Here is an 18,233-nt window from a genome sequence, read left to right on the forward strand (position 1 = left end):
TGTATAAGAAGAGGAATAAAAACTGTTCATTCCCCCGTAATGTCATATATGCATAGCTATGAAAATTTTTTCACCTTCTTCCTGAGACTGAACTATGGATCACAACCCGTATCTTCTTGAGAGAGCATCAACAGATGCACTAGCTAAATTCTAGTAATGCTTATATTGGAAAACTATGATGTGCCATGCGGTACTTAAGAAGAAATTAAAAATTTGATTTAGAGAGCTACTGAAGAACCAAAGTTTTTAAAAATTTCAGAGGCAGTTGAATGTGCTCCTCTCAGGAAGAGGCCAGGTACAGGTGCTTCATGCCCTTTAGCTATTAATTTTGAAAGAAAACATTGGATTAAGAACTGGATTAAAATCTGGATTTAAACCTGTATTAACCCCCCTCTCCCAATTGCTTTCAAATCTCTTTGTAGCAAAAACTATTTCCAGTGTATTCCTGCTACAGACAGGGATGGAGATGAACCACAATGTTGAGACAAATTTGGAACATTGTCTGGCTGTACCAGTGTAAGATGATGTTGAACAGTGTATTCTGATGCTCCTTTAGGCAGTGCATCTCCCAGCAGTACGTTAGAAGCTGAGGTTTCATTTATTCAGCCAGATCACAAACAATTTAAATTCTCTAATGTGCATGAGGAGTTGAAAAATCTGTTGGACCTTTATGAACTTCCCAAATAAACTTTCCAAATAATTTGCTTTTTGGTTAAAATATCAAATCCAGTTTTTAGGATACAAAAATAGTGGATTTGAGTGGTGAAGACACTAAGTGCCTCATAACTTTAATTAAGTTTCTGTGGACTACACTTCATTTTCTTCTTTTTCAGGACTTTCTCTTGTACTTTGATGTTCTTCAGGGATAAAAATAATTGTATTTGAATGATTGTCTCACTCTCAATACCTGTGTTCCTACAGATGGGCTACCAGTGAGACAAAGAGACTGCTATTGTCCTCCTGGTAAACAATTTTCTGTGTAATACGAAGTATTACTTTGAAGTAATATTTTTCAGTTTTATGTTTTGAATTTGCTTTTAGGACATTCTCTAAAATTGCCTCCTTAGCCTGTTCTAGTGCACTACCACTACACCAATGTAAACACCTTCATTTTAGCGATAAAAACCTTTGTAAAAAGATGAAAACATCAATTAATACTTTTCTTTCAAGTAGCCTAGACTACTCAATACCAAATATATACCAATGCTCAAAAATAGCATATAAGAAAATCTATCACAGTTTTATCACAATGAAAATATATATGTTTGATGTGTCATGTAGAGGTGATAAGCAGTAATTGCTCTCAGGACACAAGCAGTAGTATATATAATCTACTGTGCAATTGAAATGTGGTTTATTAAATCCAGGCATTAAAGGAGTGATGTGTTGGCTGCCCTTTGTGCTGTAGACATTCCCAAATAGTTAGCTCAGGACTTCATAGCGTACAATCCTTTCCACAGAAATTTGAAACCCGTCAAAACGTTTGCATTTCTTCAAGTAAAAGATGAACTGCTTTAGGGTAACTTCACTGATCTGTCTTAATCTTTTTTTGTTCAGTTTAGGAGAGACTGTCAAAAATAATGTCAAGCCTTGTTCATCTAAGGTAAGATTTTCAATTACTTTGCTTAGATAAGGTAACAAATGTAACTCAATGATTTCTCAGGAAAGTGACAGATGTTTTTAAAATGTAGATTGCTTTATTCAGGATAGATATGAAAATACAGAAGAATCAGGTATTTTCAGATAGAGAAAAGAAACTGCATTGAAGTTGTAGGAATTCAGTATAAGAGAACATTTTTGTCTTAATGTCCTTCCTCGCAGCTCAGTTGTTAGGCCATATTTTTAATCTCATCTGCATGACTGTAAATGCAGAGTAACTGTTGGTTTTGGCAAAGTCACAGTTTTTGCTTGAATTGCTAAGGTCAGATTTAATTGCCTGTTTCATGTTGGCTTTTGTTAAAAATAAATATTGATTAAAAATAATTTATTGACAGTATTTAATTGAACATCTGGTGAATAGCTGTGATGAAGCTCTGGAACAAAACATAGTTTCAAGTGATGTATTTATAACTCTTATAGAATTTTTCTTCCTTTATTTTGTGCTTATTTCAAAATTAAAGGAACATATTCTTTTAGTTCTCTAACATTTATCTCCAGACAAAAAATGCAATTACATTAATAATTCAGAAACCTTTTTTTTGGTAAAATCTTCTTGTTAACAGCTTTATATAATTTTTACTTTTACTTTTTAAAAGCAAGAATCAGCAAAAAGCTGTTCAGTGCTTTGCCAGTGTAGTGCCAATATCGGAAAGAGAAACCTGAAGCAGGAAAGGAGAACAATTATGTTGAAGATATATTCAAGTCTGAACAAGTTTTCTTTTTTGTTAAAATCTTTCAGTTTCTAAGGGTCCTACTTACATTTGAAAATACAGTATATGAACATACTACAATGCTTTAGTGAGATTATGGAATCAACAAACAAAGACTCAAATGAAAATGTGTTTCTTAACCTTTTTACAATGACACATATTTCAGGAATTACTTTTAGCATTTCTTTAGGTGATGAGTCAGAGGCATTCCCTTATGTTATATCAAATGGTACCATGGAAGAAAAAATATTAACTACGAAACTATTATTTAAAAAGAACACTAAAAGGTGTAACTACTTTTATCAATGCTTTTATGGTTACTATTTCAGGTAATTGTATGCCTGTGAATAGTATCACTTTATTCTTTCCTTTGTAAGAGCATTTAAAATATTTTTTAACATTGGGTTTGTCTGCAAATGTGCTTGGGACTGCTTGTGTGCATAGATTAATAACTTGTGTGAGTATTTCCATGATCAGAGTCTAAGCAATTAATTTAGGGACTTTCAAGAGTGAAAGTCTTTTGCTAATATGTGGTAAATCCAAAAGTCTGCTCCTTTCCAGTTAAAGTAACTTTGTTAGCATTTGAGATGCCTGTTGGGTGTGGCGATTCCTAAAATGTGAGCTGCTTAAATGCAAGATTTGCAAATTCTTGCCTCCAGTTCACAGTGCTCACAGGTAGAATTCTTCACCAGAAATGTTGGTGGTATTTTTTAAATTTATAGAAGTTATTCTTTACCTCTGACACTCTCTTTCTCTTGTGAGGTGTGGCTAAGCAGAAGACGCCTAACAGACCTTGGTCTCAGCTCTGTCAATTATCGCTTGATAAAGCTTTAAAAAAATAGGTTTTGAAGGAAGATCCATGGAGTAGTCTACTTCATTTTGGCAGACTGAGCTATTTTATATATGCTTTATGATCAATTTATTTCCCCCTCCATTGTTTGGTACAACAGGGCACAAGGAATGTTGGAGCTGTGGAGGAACCACTCAAGGCAGAAGAGAAAAATAAATCTGCAGATATTTCAAAACAAAAAGAACAGTGCCTTGTACCATGTGATGTTCAAGCTAAAATTTTACGAGGGGAAAAACATTACATGTGCAGTATGTATTCATAAAGAATACTCTCAGCGACAAGCTACGCAATGCCATGCCATGCAATCCTCTGCTATGCTACGCTATGCTGTGCTAATTTGTTTTTTAATTTTCTTGAGCACATGTGACAGCCTTTGACCCTGCTGCCCAGGCTGAGTATTGTTCAGAAAATTTGGAGTGCCATGTTTTTGGGGTGCAGCTGGTGTGACAAAGTTAGGGTATAATCATGCTGGTCTTTCTTCGTAATCACTGGTGAGGACAGGGAAATCCAGGCGGCAGCTTAGCCCAGCTAAATCTGTGTTACCCTCTGAATGTTGGTAGCTCCTCCATTGCACAGGAAGAGTAGGGTGTCTGTCCCTCATTTAAACACTGTAATTACATGTGTGGGAGTTAGTTAAGTGGGAGGAAGTCTATACTTCATCTTGCCTTTTATAGATATCTATAAAGGACGTTCTCTGTTCACTGCCTTGACAAACTACACAGCAAACAATGTAATCAGCCTCAGAAAAATTTGTCAAAATTCTTGTCTTTCCCATATGATTTTTATATCTATTATTAATTACCTGACAAGTTTAATTTCTGTATTTTTGGCATTTTTGCCTATATTTAGGCAAAAAACCAGGAGCATGAGTAAGTAGCAGAGTGAATGAGTAAATGTAGGATGACAGGAAACTTTATGTATGTATTTGTCTCTTATCATTTGCTTTTGTATTTCTGTGGTGTCCATCAAGTGGTTATCCAAGTTGCCCAAGGATAAGATTAAATTCTTCTTCAAACCTTAAGAAGGGCCATCTCTTCTTAAGATATCTTCACTGCAACCAGTGAGGCTGAGGTTCTTAGCATCTTTGGATTTAATCTGTGGTGTCTGTACTACTTTAATTTCACTTTTAGGTACCCTAAGGTTAAACACCTTCAATATTCACTTAGATATCATAAATATATGTGTCATTATTCAGTCAAAAATTTTTCTAGATTTATGATAACAAAGTGGGTGAACATATTTCTTTTAAAGGAAATTTGCAGAACTCTCTTGTTGAATATGCAAGAAGTACAAAAAAAATGGTAAGAAACATGATGGATGATCAACAGTCTTCTTTGGATTACCTCTCTAATCAGGTACTTTTTTCTTCATCATACAGATTTTTGTTTATTATTTAGCACTACAGGTATAGTCTAACCAAGGAAAATTAAGAATTTATATTGTCATTAAAACCGTAGAATTATAGTTTCTATCACCATTCCTTGTACCTCGGGTAAGGTGTGAGTTCCATTTCTATGAGGAGTGATTAGCACCACCTGGTCAATAACTTAGGAGTAGGGCAAGTGACGGACCACTCCTCCACATTGGTTCCTATCAGCAGTCCTGTCATATTTGTGTAGATTACATATTATATTATCATTAACTCCTGTGACAGTAGTTTACAAACGCTGTGCACTCACTCAGGACAGATAAAAAGCCTTACTCAAAATGAAGGGCTTTTCTTGAATTAAATAGAATTGTGCCTAAGAGTGATTTTGGATGCAACAAGTAAAAAATTGGACCAATTCACATAATGAAGGTATGAATCACTAACACATCGCAAAAATTAACTTCAGATTATATTCACTAGGAGTCAAAAAGAACAACTTTAGAATGTAAAATTCCTCATTGCAACCTATTTAAAGATCTTTTATTTGAATTTGCAGGTAAACGAACTCATGAACAGACTACTTCTTTTGAATGCAGAAGTTTTGAGAAAGCATTTGGATCCACTGCCTTACAAAGCAGTTCAATCTCATGGTAAGTATTTTTCACATTTAGTCTTGACCTCTTCCCTTTTTATCTTTGTATCTTGACAAAGAACTAATTAAAGCAAAGGTAAGCAATTATAACATTTACAGTATTTATTCTGTATTAGTATGCACATATAAACTTTGGAAATTTTGTGAACTGTTTAAGAATGTCATCATAAAGACTGCTTTAAACCATTGGCAACTGATAGTTCTGGGCATCTTGTTCATAAGCGGTCTGATGTTGCTAAATAGCACTTTCTCTTGTAATGAAATAAAGTGTGCTCAGCATTTGCAGTATCCTTCTTCAAATGAGATGGAAGTCACTTGAATACTGGACAGTTAATCTTTGTAGTGTTCATCCCAACTAAAGGAAATTAACTCTAAGCAGTCCTACGGGACGTAGAAACTGCTTGCTTGAGTGTGTATAACACAAACCCGGCTTAACACTTAGAAGCAAAGGGTTTTTAATGTGTACATTATAATATAAATGCTTTTACAAATATGAATACAAATATTTGCAGGAAAAAGACATCCTTCCCTAGATAATATGCCTTTTTACTCAGTACGAGTGTTACCGAAATAAAATCTGTAAAATAATCACAGAATCACAGAATGTTAGGGATTGGAAGGGACCTTGAAAGATCATCTAGTCCAATCCCCCTGCCAGAGCAGGATTACCTAGATCATATCACACAGGAACGCGTCCAGGTGGGTTTTGAATGTCTCCAGGGAAGGAGACTCCACAACCTCTCTGGGCAGCCTGTTCCAGTGTTCGGTCACCCTCACCATAAAGAAGTTTTTCCTCATATTTATGTGGAACCTCCTGTGTTCCAGCTACACATAATAAGACCCAGATACATAATTTTTAATTTCTGTATCATACCAGTTAAGATTAGAAAGAACTTTCTCTGTACAATATAATTTATACTTCTTTCTGAGCTTAATGGAGTTTAAAGATTTTTCATTTATAAGGTAAATTAATGAAAAAACATGATTTTAAACTTTGCATTACAAGAAAATGCTATTTGAGATCATTCATGTGTTACCAAGAAAAGTAATACTCTGTGCTTAAGCTGTATTTGTTCTTTTTTAACGTATTTTTCTAACAAACCTCATCACATCCTTTGTTCTCTAGGGTTGGATTGCACTGATATTAAAGACACCGTTGGTTCAGTTTCAAAAACTCCAACTGGTCTGTACATTATCCATCCGGAAGGATCAAATTATCCTTTTGAGGTAATAAATTCATCTCTCAGGATAGTCACAATTTGCTTGAGAATATGCGCTTTTCCTAGACTGTTTCTCAACAGGTGAATAAGAAATGTATTAAATCTTCCAAATGTGTCTGCCATTACTATAATTTTGATGAGTTTCTCATTTTCTCCTAAGAAATTTAACATCTGTCATAAGATCCCATCATCAGTTTTCATATACAGTGAAAAATGTACCAAAGAGGAAAACCCAAGATATTTTCCAGCACCCTTTTTTGACATTGAGAAGTGCTGTTCTTTTCTATTTTAGAGATGGAAAACTGAGGAGCCAAGTGACTGACCCATTTGGCTCCTAAAATATGACCTTTGGCTTTTTGAATTATTCTGCTGGATGACTGTATACAGTTGCCTTCTCGTGAGAGGTGACTCGGCTGATGCCTATAGCTTGGACCATGATATTGTATAGGCATCTACATATAGGTGCAGATGTACATTAGTTTGAGGAGTAGGTGCTTATCTCTTGTCTGAGCACCATTATAACTCAGTCTTGAGGCAGAGAGGCAGAGAGGCATCTAAACTTTTAGTCTTCATATCCAGTTTGCAGGATATACATTTTTAAGACAAAGAAAAAAGGATGAAATTCAGCATGAACTGCAGCAGTCATGCTTCCTATCACCACCTGCATTTTCTGTAATTGCTCAGTTAGAGTGCTCATCTAGGAGAAGAGATTTTTGGGTTAATTTCCTCAGGCTCAGGACGTTCAGATCCATGCAAACACAAGAATACTTTGTGTTGAGTGTTTATTTCCATTTCAGGCTCTTCTACTTAGAGAAGCCCTTATGCATAGTGGAAAGACAGATATGGCACTTTCAAACTTTTAATTTTGCAGTTCATGCTGGGGTCATTAGTTTTTGGAGAAAAAATGTGGAGTTTAAGCCAGCTAATAAATGGCAAAATTTAATATCTAACTTTATGGTCTTCCTTTATATCTAATAAAGGAAGGATGAATCCCTTTATCTCTAGCCAACTGGAACCCTACAAAATGCTACAAAAAAAGAGCTCAAACTGGTTATGAAAAAGCTTCAGAAGTATGCTGAGATCTCAAAAGAAAAAAATGAACTTGGTTCTGCAGACCCCTGATAGAAAAACCTGTCATTCTCTATACAATGCAGCAAGCTCAGGGGAAAGATCTATAAATAATTGACAAGTTCCTTCCAGGTGAAAGAAAGGCAAAGACAGGTAGAAGTGTTCACAAAACAACCATATTTAATAGTATGAAGAAAATGTTGTCTACCTCACCCCAGGATGAACCATAGCGCAAAATGCATCTGTTTCAGAATTTCGTCTGGATTGAGGGGCATTCCACTGAGGAAATACTCATACCTCACCCAAATTACTTTTCCTGAGAGATAGTATGACTAATCTATGTGAGAAAAGTGATTTCTCAGTTCACTTATAACTTTTGGCAAATAAATCTGAAATGATAAAGTCCCTTTCACTTCAAAAGTATTTTTGACAATTTTCTACATTTAAAGTTACTGCCAGAATCTGCAAATCAGTTATATGAGTGGAAAGGTTCCTTAAGGAGAACAAGAAACAAAAGGAAAAACCATAGTAATTTGATTAAAAGCACAAGGTAACAACAGATAATGAGAAGAAACATCTGCACTCATGAAATGAGTGTCTCATTTCTTGTCTGGTAGATGTTATACAGGACTGAAAAGATAGTGCCAAGAGGTTCTCAGAGGAAAATATCTAAAAAAGAGGATAAAAAGAAGGCAGAGTTACTGAATGCCTTCTTTGCCTCACTGAATGCCTAGCAGAATCACAACCCTGGACTTCAGTAGGGCCAACTTTGGCCTTTTCAAGCAATTGCTATGGGAAATCCCATGGGACAGGGTACTAGAAGGTAAGGGGGCCCAAGATAGTTGGTTAGCATTCAAGGACTGCTTCTTCCGAGCTCAAGATCAGAGCATCCCAGCAGGTAGGAAGTCAAGGAAGGGTTCCAGAAGACCTGCATGGTTAAACAGGGAACTGCTGGGCAAACTCAAGTGGAAGAGGAGGGTGTCCAGATCATGGAAGGAGGGGCTGGCCACTTGGGAGGAATATAAGTCTGTTGTCAGAGGATGTAGGGAGGCAACTAGGAAAGCTAAGGCCTCCTTGGAATTAAACCTTGCAAGAGAGGTCAAGGACAACAGAAAGGGCTTCTTCAAATACATTGCAGGTAAAGCCAACTCTAGAGGCAATGTAGGCCCACTGATGAATGAGGTGGGGGCCCTGGAGACAGAGGATAAAAAGAAGGCAGAGTTACTGAATGCCTTCTTTGCCTCTGTCTATACTGCTGGAGGCTGTCCTGAGGAGCCCCGGTCCCCTGAGGCCCCAGAAGAAGTCAGGATAGAGGAGGAATCTGTCTTGGTAGATGAGGGCTGGGTCAGGGACCAGTTAAGCAACCTGGACATCCATAAATCCATGGGCCCTGATGGGATGCACCCGCGGGTGCTGAGGGAGCTGGCGGAAGTCATTGCTAGGCCACTCTCCATCATCTTTGCTAAGTCGTGGGCAATGGGAGAGGTGCCTGAGGACTGGAGAAAAGCGAATGTCACTCCAGTCTTCAAAAAGGGCAAGAAGGAGGACCCGGGTAACTATCGACTGGTCAGCCTCACCTCCATCCCTGGAAAGGTGATGGAACAACTTGTCCTTGGTGCTGTCTCTAGGCACATCAACGATAGGGGGATCATTAGGGGCACTCAGCATGGCTTCACCAAGGGGAAGTCATGCTTAACCAACTTGATAGCCTTTTATGAGGACGTAACCCGGTGGATAGATGGTGGTAAAGCTGTGGATGTGGTCTATCTCGATTTCAGTAAAGCGTTTGACGCGGTCTCCCACAGCATCCTCGCAGCTAAACTGGGGAAGTGTGGTCTGGATGATCGGGTAGTGAGGTGGATTGTGAACTGGCTGAAGGAAAGAAGCCAGAGAGTGGTGGTCAATGGGACTGAGTCCAGTTGGAGGCCTGTGTCTGGCGGAGTCCCTCAAGGGTCGGTACTGGGACCAGTACTATTCAATATATTCATTAATGACTTGGATGAGGGAATAGAGTGCACTGTCAGCAAGTTCGCTGATGACATAAAACTGGGAGGAGTGGCTGACACAACGGAAGGCTGTGCTGCCATTCAGAGGGACCTAGACAGGCTGGAGAGTTGGGCGGGGAGAAATTTAATGAAATATAACAAGGGCAAGTGTAGAGTCCTGCATCTGGGCAAGAACAACCCCATGTACCAGTACAAGTTGGGGGCAGAGCTGTTGGAGACCAGCATAGGGGAAAGGGACCTGGGGGTCCTAGTGGACAACAGGATGACCATGAGCCAGCAGTGTGCCCTTGTGGCCAAGAAGGCCAATGGCATCCTGGCGTGGATTAGAAGGGGTGTGGTTAGCAGGTCGAGAGAGGTTCTCCTCCCCCTCTACTCTGCCCTGGTGAGGCCGCATCTGGAATATTGTGTCCAGTTCTGGGCCCCTCAGTTCAAGAAGGACAGGGAACTGCTAGAGAGAGTCCAGCGCAGAGCCACGAAGATGATTAAGGGAGTGGAACATCTCCCTTATGAGGAGAGGCTGAGGGAGCTGGGTCTCTTTAGCTTAGAGAAGAGGAGACTGAGGGGTGACCTCATGAATGTTTATAAATATGTAAAGGGCAAGTGTCATGAGGATGGAGCCAGGCTCTTCTCAGTGACGTCCCTTGACAGGACAAGGGGCAATGGGTGCAAGCTGGAACACAGGAGGTTCCACATAAATATGAGGAAAAACTTCTTTATGGTGAGGGTGACCGAACACTGGAACAGGCTGCCCAGAGAGGTTGTGGAGTCTCCTTCTCTGGAGACATTCAAAACCCGCCTGGACGCGTTCCTGTGTGATATGATCTAGGCAATCCTGCTCTGGCAGGGGGATTGGACTAGATGATCTTTCGAGGTCCCTTCCAATCCCTAACATTCTGTGATTCTGTGATTCTGTGAAAATATGTGTGTTCTGTAAAGAATGTTATTTTAAGGAAAACTGTTTAATGCAAGTTCTTCCATGTGTGGAAGCATAAAAAGGGTACAAGAGTAATGACAGATGAACAAAAATATCAAGACATTAAAACATAAACAAGAAATTGTAATTCATTTTAAGGGGCTAATAGCCAGGAGTTCTGGAAATTCTGCAGACTAGCAAAATAAGAAAAATACAAAGAAGCAGAAAACCACAGTAAGCAACTAAAAAACAGAAAACAAAGCCAGCATGAAACAACTTATTTCAATAAGGACCTTTTCAGCAATAAGCTGCCCTTTAAATGTAACTGAAACTAAACCAAAATGTCTTTATAATCGTTTGCATAAAGATAACAGATAAATGAAGAAAACTATTTAGACAACTTGATCCTGTTCTCATGTTTGAATCCTCATGTTTTCAAAAGTGAGTATAGATTTTGAAGCTTAACTTGGGCTAATTGAAACCTGAATTCCGGGAGCTCTAAGAATATCCAGGTTCAGTGGTAATGACAGGTTCTCGTCATCTCAGAAAATTAGTCCCAAATGGGCTTTTGTCTGAGCATTCAAACATGAGGCAATTAAAACCAATTTCACTTCTGCAAAATTGAATCTTGATCACTTTCTGATACATTTTTCAATGAGTAAGTTTTGACCAATGGTATTTCTAAGGTGTGTCAGACAATTTGAACAGTTGTTTGGAATTGTTGTGTCAGACAAACTGAACAGTTGTTTAGGGTCCAAAAAGAAGGGCAACGAAGCTGGTGAAGGGTCTGGAGCACAAGTCTTATGAGGAGCGGCTGAAGGAACTGGGGTTGTTTTAAAGCCTGGAGAAAAGGAGGCTGAGGGGAGACCTTATTGCTGCCTACAACTATCTGAAAGGAGGTTGTAGTGAGGAGGGTGTTAGTCTCTTCTCCCAGGTAACAAGCGATAGGATGAGAGGAAACGGCTTCAAGTTGTGCCAGGGGAGGTTTAGATTGGATATCAGGAAAAATTTCTTCAAGGAAGGGGTTATCAAGCATTGGAACAGGCTGCCCAGGGAAGTGGTGGAGTCACCATCCCTGGAGGTATTTAAAAGATGAGTAGATGTGGTCCTAAGGAATATTGTTTAGTGATTGACTTGGTAGTGTTAGGTTAATGGTTGGGCTCGATGATCTTAAAGGGCCTTTCCAACCAAACTGATTCTATGATTCTGTGAATTTACCTCTTATACACACTAAAGGTGGAAACGGAAGAAATATTCAGTAGAAGCATCCTCCTGCTCATTTAATGTAAATTGTACCTGGCACAGTCATGCCCCTCATACCTTGCACAACATGAGACATAGAACAAGCTGTAAAGTGGATTAACTATTATAAGGCTTTAAGAAAGAAAAATGCATCATTTCCAGGATATAAGGGATTAAGAAACCACACAGTGATGACTGTTTTTTGTGTATCTAGCTCATATTTTACTTAGCTGGTGTATGTTTTGGTGCCATATCTAACTGGCTGATGACCTTTCATGTAGAACCAAATCTGCTCCGAGAATTATCAACACTCCCAGTGATTTATATTGGACTGAAGATTGATGTTGTGACCAAGTGAGCTCCTCTTTGTATTTCTTGAGTCATAGTGAGAGGAGTAGCCAAGTATGCAATCATTTTCTCAAGACAGCGGATGAGGCAATGGGATTATTTTTAATGAGTTTTAGGTATTTGCATCTAAATACTAATTTTGGAATCTTCTGTATTTCTCTTTATTCCAGTTCCACCCTCCTTGGGTGACTGAAATAAGCATGTGATTCTCCAGGGAATAAAGCCTATATAATTTTCTTTCATGCACATGATCCTTACTATGATTCATTCAGTATCTGTGTTGCAAGAATTGCTCAAAGCATCCAGTGGCCTTGACTGACTTGAAGATCCAAGATTCCCTGGGTTGTATTAGATCACATGGCAGCTCTGTCCTGTTGCTTTCTTGTCACTCATAGAAAAGATGTTGTTAAGTCACAGAGGTTCTGAATATGATGTTGATGTGTTCCTGCCAAGGAACAAATCTTTGGTTTCACAAAAAATATCTAGGTGGTACAGGCAACGGGGGTGCAACATATAAAGTTCACAATGCCACAAATTTTTTGAGGGTTAAACTGACTTCCACCTAGACTCTACCTTTAGCAAGTGGCTAAGATTGCAAATCTCTCTTTTCTGAAACATATTCCATTCTGTACATTCCCTGTAACATGAACAAAAAATTCCTATTTTACTCCATCACTTGTGCATCTGCTTCCTGTTATGATTTACTCATAGCCAACATTTTACTATGAACTTACTTTTGTTACCACAAGTAGCCTAATGGCTCCATAGCTATAAGCATTTTCCAGGTTAACTCTCCTGATATTAGTCACATTGGAAGACACTTACAAATGAGCTGCTGTTTTTAAACACTAATTGAGCATAGTATCCCCTAGAACTACTTTGAACAGGTTAGGTGGTGCAGTGTCTAAATGTCTTTCTATATTCTCAGGATGCTGAGACTTTCTAATCTCTGTTAGAACTGGTCAAGTTCTGACACTGGGGACATAACTGAAAAATACCCAGAGTGACCTGGATACATTCCATTTAACTTTAGGCACTTAGCTGAAATCCCTAGAGAGCAGCCAAGGGTCTAGGGGCCCTTTCTGTAGACAGTGGAGGTGACTACATCTGCAGAGGGTGATTTAGATCTTGGTTTCCCAGAGCCACGCTATGAATGCACATTTCTCTGTATAAGGGTGATTACAGGGGAGACAAGGGCAATAAGGTGCCTCACTTAGGGAACTCAATGATGTGTCTAAAGTTAAATGGGCTGAGAAGAAAATGTGCCCCATAATGTGATATTCTATAGCAGAGCAGAGGGCAGCTGGACCACTGCCATTTGACATGCTGTTGGGCACAAATTTTAGCAAAGACTCATAAAGACTCATAAATTTGAGAGCTGATCTTAGGTATTCAGTGAGACTGCTCAGTTGCAGGATGTTAAATGTTCATATTGGGACTTCCCTGGGTTGGGGCCTCTTTTTATGTAGAGTTTTTTGCTGCTCCAGCATGAATTATTATATACTGGGTTATTGCTACCACTTTTTCCATTCCTCACCTTTATTAAGGGCTCTACATTTCCCAGGCATCACAAACACAGTATTTCTGGGGAAGAAGGTTTAATGGTAAGGGAGAACACATAAGAAGTTGTGTCTATTTTGCTTTGCTGAAATAAAGGTATATTCAGTGTTAGTGCCTGTATTGTAATATTTTGCATGATCATACATGACATTGCATGTTGCTTCCACTTTATGCTATCATTAATATACAGTAACATTTATCAAAGCTTATTTATTATATCTGATATGAGCAGACATTTGCACACAACAGTTTCTACTGGTTGAGGAAATATCCAAATCAAGCAGTCCAACAAGAACATAGAAGAAAATACTGCAGCTTAATTTTTAATTTTCCTTGAGCCTTTTATTAAGGTATCTGAAAGGCATGTTTCTTAGCAAAACTCTGAATAGTCCACCTTTATTTAATTAAAATGTTTTCTTCATAACAGCTACTTCAAGAATGCTTAATCATATCTATGTCTGTTTTAGGTTTTGTGTGACATGGATTTTCAAGGAGGTGGATGGACTGTGGTTCAGAAGAGAACTGATGGAATCATTCCATTTCAGAGAACATGGTCTGAATATCTGGATGGATTTGGTGACCTTTCTGGTATTAATTTTAAATACTCTAAAGTGCTTTGGGCCCAACATTTCTGCTGTCTTTATGTGAGCTGCATTCCACTAAATTGTGTGGGATTTTTAGTAGCATAGAGAGTAAAGTTCTTGTTTCTTAAAAGTCTTATTTATACTTAAGAGGTTTTTTTCATAAAACCTGTTGTGTGATCTTCTCAATAATGACTATCACCCTAGTAGAGTCTTTAGCCATTACTCATCCTCACAAGAGGTGTTTAAAAGGTTGTGATATTTTCATCCTGAAATAATGTATAAATTGTACTACCCTTTTTTTTCAGATTTTAAAAAAAAGCCTTAGTTGGTTTTAATCACATTTGCGAAATATTTCCTTAAAGCAGAGAAAAACCAGTAATATTTCACCATAAGGCATGTGAAGTTAGAAACAGAGTGGAAATACTTCAGTAGCTAATACCAACACGACTGTGATGTTACTTTTTTACTGTCACCTTTCATCCAGCAAGTCTAAAATCAGTTGCTTTGTCAGGAGTTTATCTGGGGTTGCAATGGAAGCACACTACTTTTCAACTATACAAAAAAGCACAGCTCAGATGGGGCAACCTTTCATGGAAAAAAGTGTGTTTTACAGAGACAGCAAATCTGGAGAATAGGGTTTGAGTTTTGTTGCATTTCATAGAATGCTAACATTTATCATTTCTCAGTATTGCCCTTAGGAACGCTACTGAATTATGTTTAATCATGTGGATCTTTAACACATCCAGTTTTTGTGGTCTTCTAAACGTATATTGAAGACAAATGCTTGAAAGTTATCACATTGGCAATTTTCTAAAAATGTCACAGAGAAAAAAGGAGATGTGCACATGGGAATTCATGGATTTCCCAATGAAATAGGAAGATTACTCTGTACCTTCATTAGTCTTTCAAAGACATCAGACAACTTTTATTGCACTTGGTTCAGGAAGGAAAGTATGAAAACTAGAGGAATCCATTTTTTCTTTTACGCTTTCTGTTTCTAGAAGTTTATTGACTATATATTTCTGGTTTAGGGGAATTTTGGCTTGGACTGAGGAAGATTTTTCACATCGTAAATCAAAAAGCTACTAGTTTCAGGCTTTATGTGGATTTGGAATCAGAAAATGACAAGCATGCCTACGCATCATATGATGGATTTTGGATAGGGGATGAAGCATGTTCTTTTAAGATCCATTTGGGGCGTTATTCAGGAAATGCTGGTAAGAACCTCCGTCTTTCAAGTACTGAAAGATAGCTGCTTCCTTTCTTAATGTGAAAAATTGCAGTCAAAAGAGCAATATTTAATTAAGAAAACTTTAAAAATGTTTATTTCTGATCTGGTTTTCTCTGTTTGGTGCATAATGAACACTTATGCAGATAAATGGTTAATAATGTAGTGATTGGTTATGCCAAAATCAATCTTTACATAGTAAGAAATCATTTTATTCTATTGCTTCAAGGTCTTTAATGGAATAATTGAATAAACACTCCTTTAATAAAATCAATAAAGAAAATAAAGGAACTTTAATGGATTCAAGTCCACAGAATACATATAAAAAAATACATAAGGGATTTTGTGTGTGCTTGTGTATATCTGTCTAATGGTCTGATTATTTAGATGTCTGTTTTCTTATCCCAAATTTGCTGATGTTAGGGGAAGTCTTCCTGATGTTGTTGCTTTGGGTAGTTCAGAAGTGCCCAGACAGTGGTGTACAAAGGACAGAGAAGGAAACTGACTGGAACAAATTAAGCCTACAGTGTATAACAGTTACTGGCTGTATATAGACAAATTAATTAACAATTCCAGACCTCCTTAATATCATAGCTATACCAAATGTGCAAAGATGTGTGTTAAGTATTGCACCATGTCTTACTGCTTTTTTTCCATTTTTTTTCCCTCATGTTTAATATGCAAGAATATTCCTTATTACCAATGTAATAGTTGCTCTCTAAATGTGTTGGTGCTTTACCTGTCTTTGTAAGAAACATTTCTTTAGTAAGACAACAGAACAAGTAATCACTGACCTTTTGTGTTTTAACAATTCCATTTTATCTATCTCATGACTCACTCTGAGGCTTTGAGCACATCACTGGAAAATCTGAAGTTAACAACCATTTTCATTTCTTTTTTCCTCCATTGTCTTTGAGGACTGAAGCCTCTACCTTCACAGCTGGTGTGTGTCAGTAAAAGCAACAACAATATAAAGATGTTTCATTGAATTTTAACTTCTTCCATACCTCTCAGTATTTTATACTTTTTTTTCCTACGTCTTTAACACATTGCTTTTGCACCACTTTTGAAGAAATCTATTTTTCTAATAAATTCAGAGGAAAAGTTTGCGAGGTAGCCAACAAGCAAGAAATGTTATGTTTCTCCATAAAGAACTCTCTTATCCTTTTGTTTTATCTTGTACTTAGGTGATGCATTTAGAGGATATAGAAAAGAAGATAACCAGAATTCAATGCCTTTCAGCACATATGATGTTGATAATGATGGATGCAGGCCAATGTGCACTATTAAAGAACAGCCTGTAAAGAGCTGCAGTAACTTCAGTGATAACACTGGGTGGTGGTTCAATCAGTGCGGCCTTGCAAATCTTAATGGTGTTCATCGCTACACAGGTAGATTTCTTGCAACTGGAATTCACTGGGATACATGGACAATGAACAATAAACCAGTCAAAATTAAATCAGTTTCAATGAAAATTCGAAGAACCTATCATCCATATTTCCGTTAAGCTATGAAAATAGAAATGTATCTCTTCTTGCAGTTATGTGGGGTAATGTATCACTGCATCATAAATACCTTTCATTTTCACTTGAACAGTTCAATCTTAAAACTTTATCATATATTTCCATAATACAGTTACTCATTTTTATTACGAAATGTCAGCATTTGTAGTGTTCCAGCTTGAGTAAAAAGGCCCTAAGAAGAATGGAGTTTTCAGAAAACAGATGAAGCTTAGTGTTTGTCAGCTTTTATTCAACTGCCTCTTATGCAATCTTAGAGCCAGCAGAAAAATTATAAAAAGGAGTGTAATGCTGACTTTTGAACTTGTTTTTTATGCTCTCTGCATATCTGAATTGCCAAGAATTTTCAGCAAATTTTCTTTTAAATAGCCATGTACCTGCCATTTCCATCACATCATTATATTTTGGAAAAATACCTTTTCTTCACCTTAGGTTAATTTTCCAGAATCACCTCTTCTTTCTGTATTCCTTATCAGGCAAGATAATACTGACTTATTTCAACACATATGTAAGGTTCTGTATACTCTCAGGGCCTGATTTTTATACAAGTAAGGTAGATATTGATGCACAAGAACTATGGTCTGTTTTCTATATAATTTTCATGGTCAATGTGTTTCATAATCAGATTTTTACTCTACCATTGTCTATTTCACAATTCACTACAAATGAACACTTTTTTCCAAAGAAAATGTATAATGTTTCCTATAACCGCTGGAGTTTTAATTTTTGGATATATGGGCCTGATCTTATGTTTTTCATTCTTATTGGCATTCACTTTGTGAACAATCATGTGGTAATGAACAAAACCCCAATTTGAGTTGTATAAGTACATTTTAAATTAAGTAGTATGAATTCTTCGAATTTCTGGCAGTAAAAATAGAATAATATCAATAAAAATGTGAATATTGTCAATACAGCAGTGTTTCTCAAACCTGGCATCTATCCTGTAGCAACTAGGCATGGTATTTCTCATCTCTGCTTCAGTTTCAGTAGATCAGCTCTGTAGTAACATGTGGAATGAAATAAGTTAAAAACTCTATGGGTTTCCTCTTCTCTGTCTCGCCCTTTGACCGAACATCAATACAGTGAGCAGAAACCATCATCAGTTCAGAACCACCATGTTTTAGAACTTCTTTCCAAAGATATATGCAACTATTGGAGGAAATGAAGCTTGTGATAGGGTATGTATACAGTTACAAGGTTAAGGGAGATAAAAATTTCCTCTTCTCTTCTATGCTTGATTAGTTCTTAACAATTGGAAGTAAAAAGTTGCTAAAAGCAGGTTTCTCTCTGTTAGAGAGCTA

The 18,233-nt window shown here is 37.5% G+C and overlaps 1 protein-coding gene across 1 annotated transcript; it reads left to right on the plus strand.

Annotated features, from left to right (window-relative positions):
• Positions 1–1,504: 1,504 nt before the first annotated feature.
• ANGPTL5 (angiopoietin like 5) lies at positions 1,505–16,916 on the plus strand. Its single transcript, XM_068395549.1, has 8 exons — positions 1,505–1,603; positions 3,320–3,467; positions 4,471–4,574; positions 5,145–5,238; positions 6,367–6,467; positions 14,065–14,185; positions 15,213–15,398; positions 16,597–16,916. Exons 1-8 carry the CDS (start codon positions 1,505–1,507, stop codon positions 16,914–16,916), a joined length of 1,173 nt encoding a protein of 390 aa, XP_068251650.1.
• The last annotated feature ends 1,317 nt before the right edge of the window (positions 16,917–18,233 follow it).

The sequence above is a fragment of the Nyctibius grandis genome, chromosome 2, assembly GCF_013368605.1.
Source record: "Nyctibius grandis isolate bNycGra1 chromosome 2, bNycGra1.pri, whole genome shotgun sequence".
Classification (NCBI taxonomy): domain Eukaryota; kingdom Metazoa; phylum Chordata; class Aves; order Nyctibiiformes; family Nyctibiidae; genus Nyctibius; species Nyctibius grandis.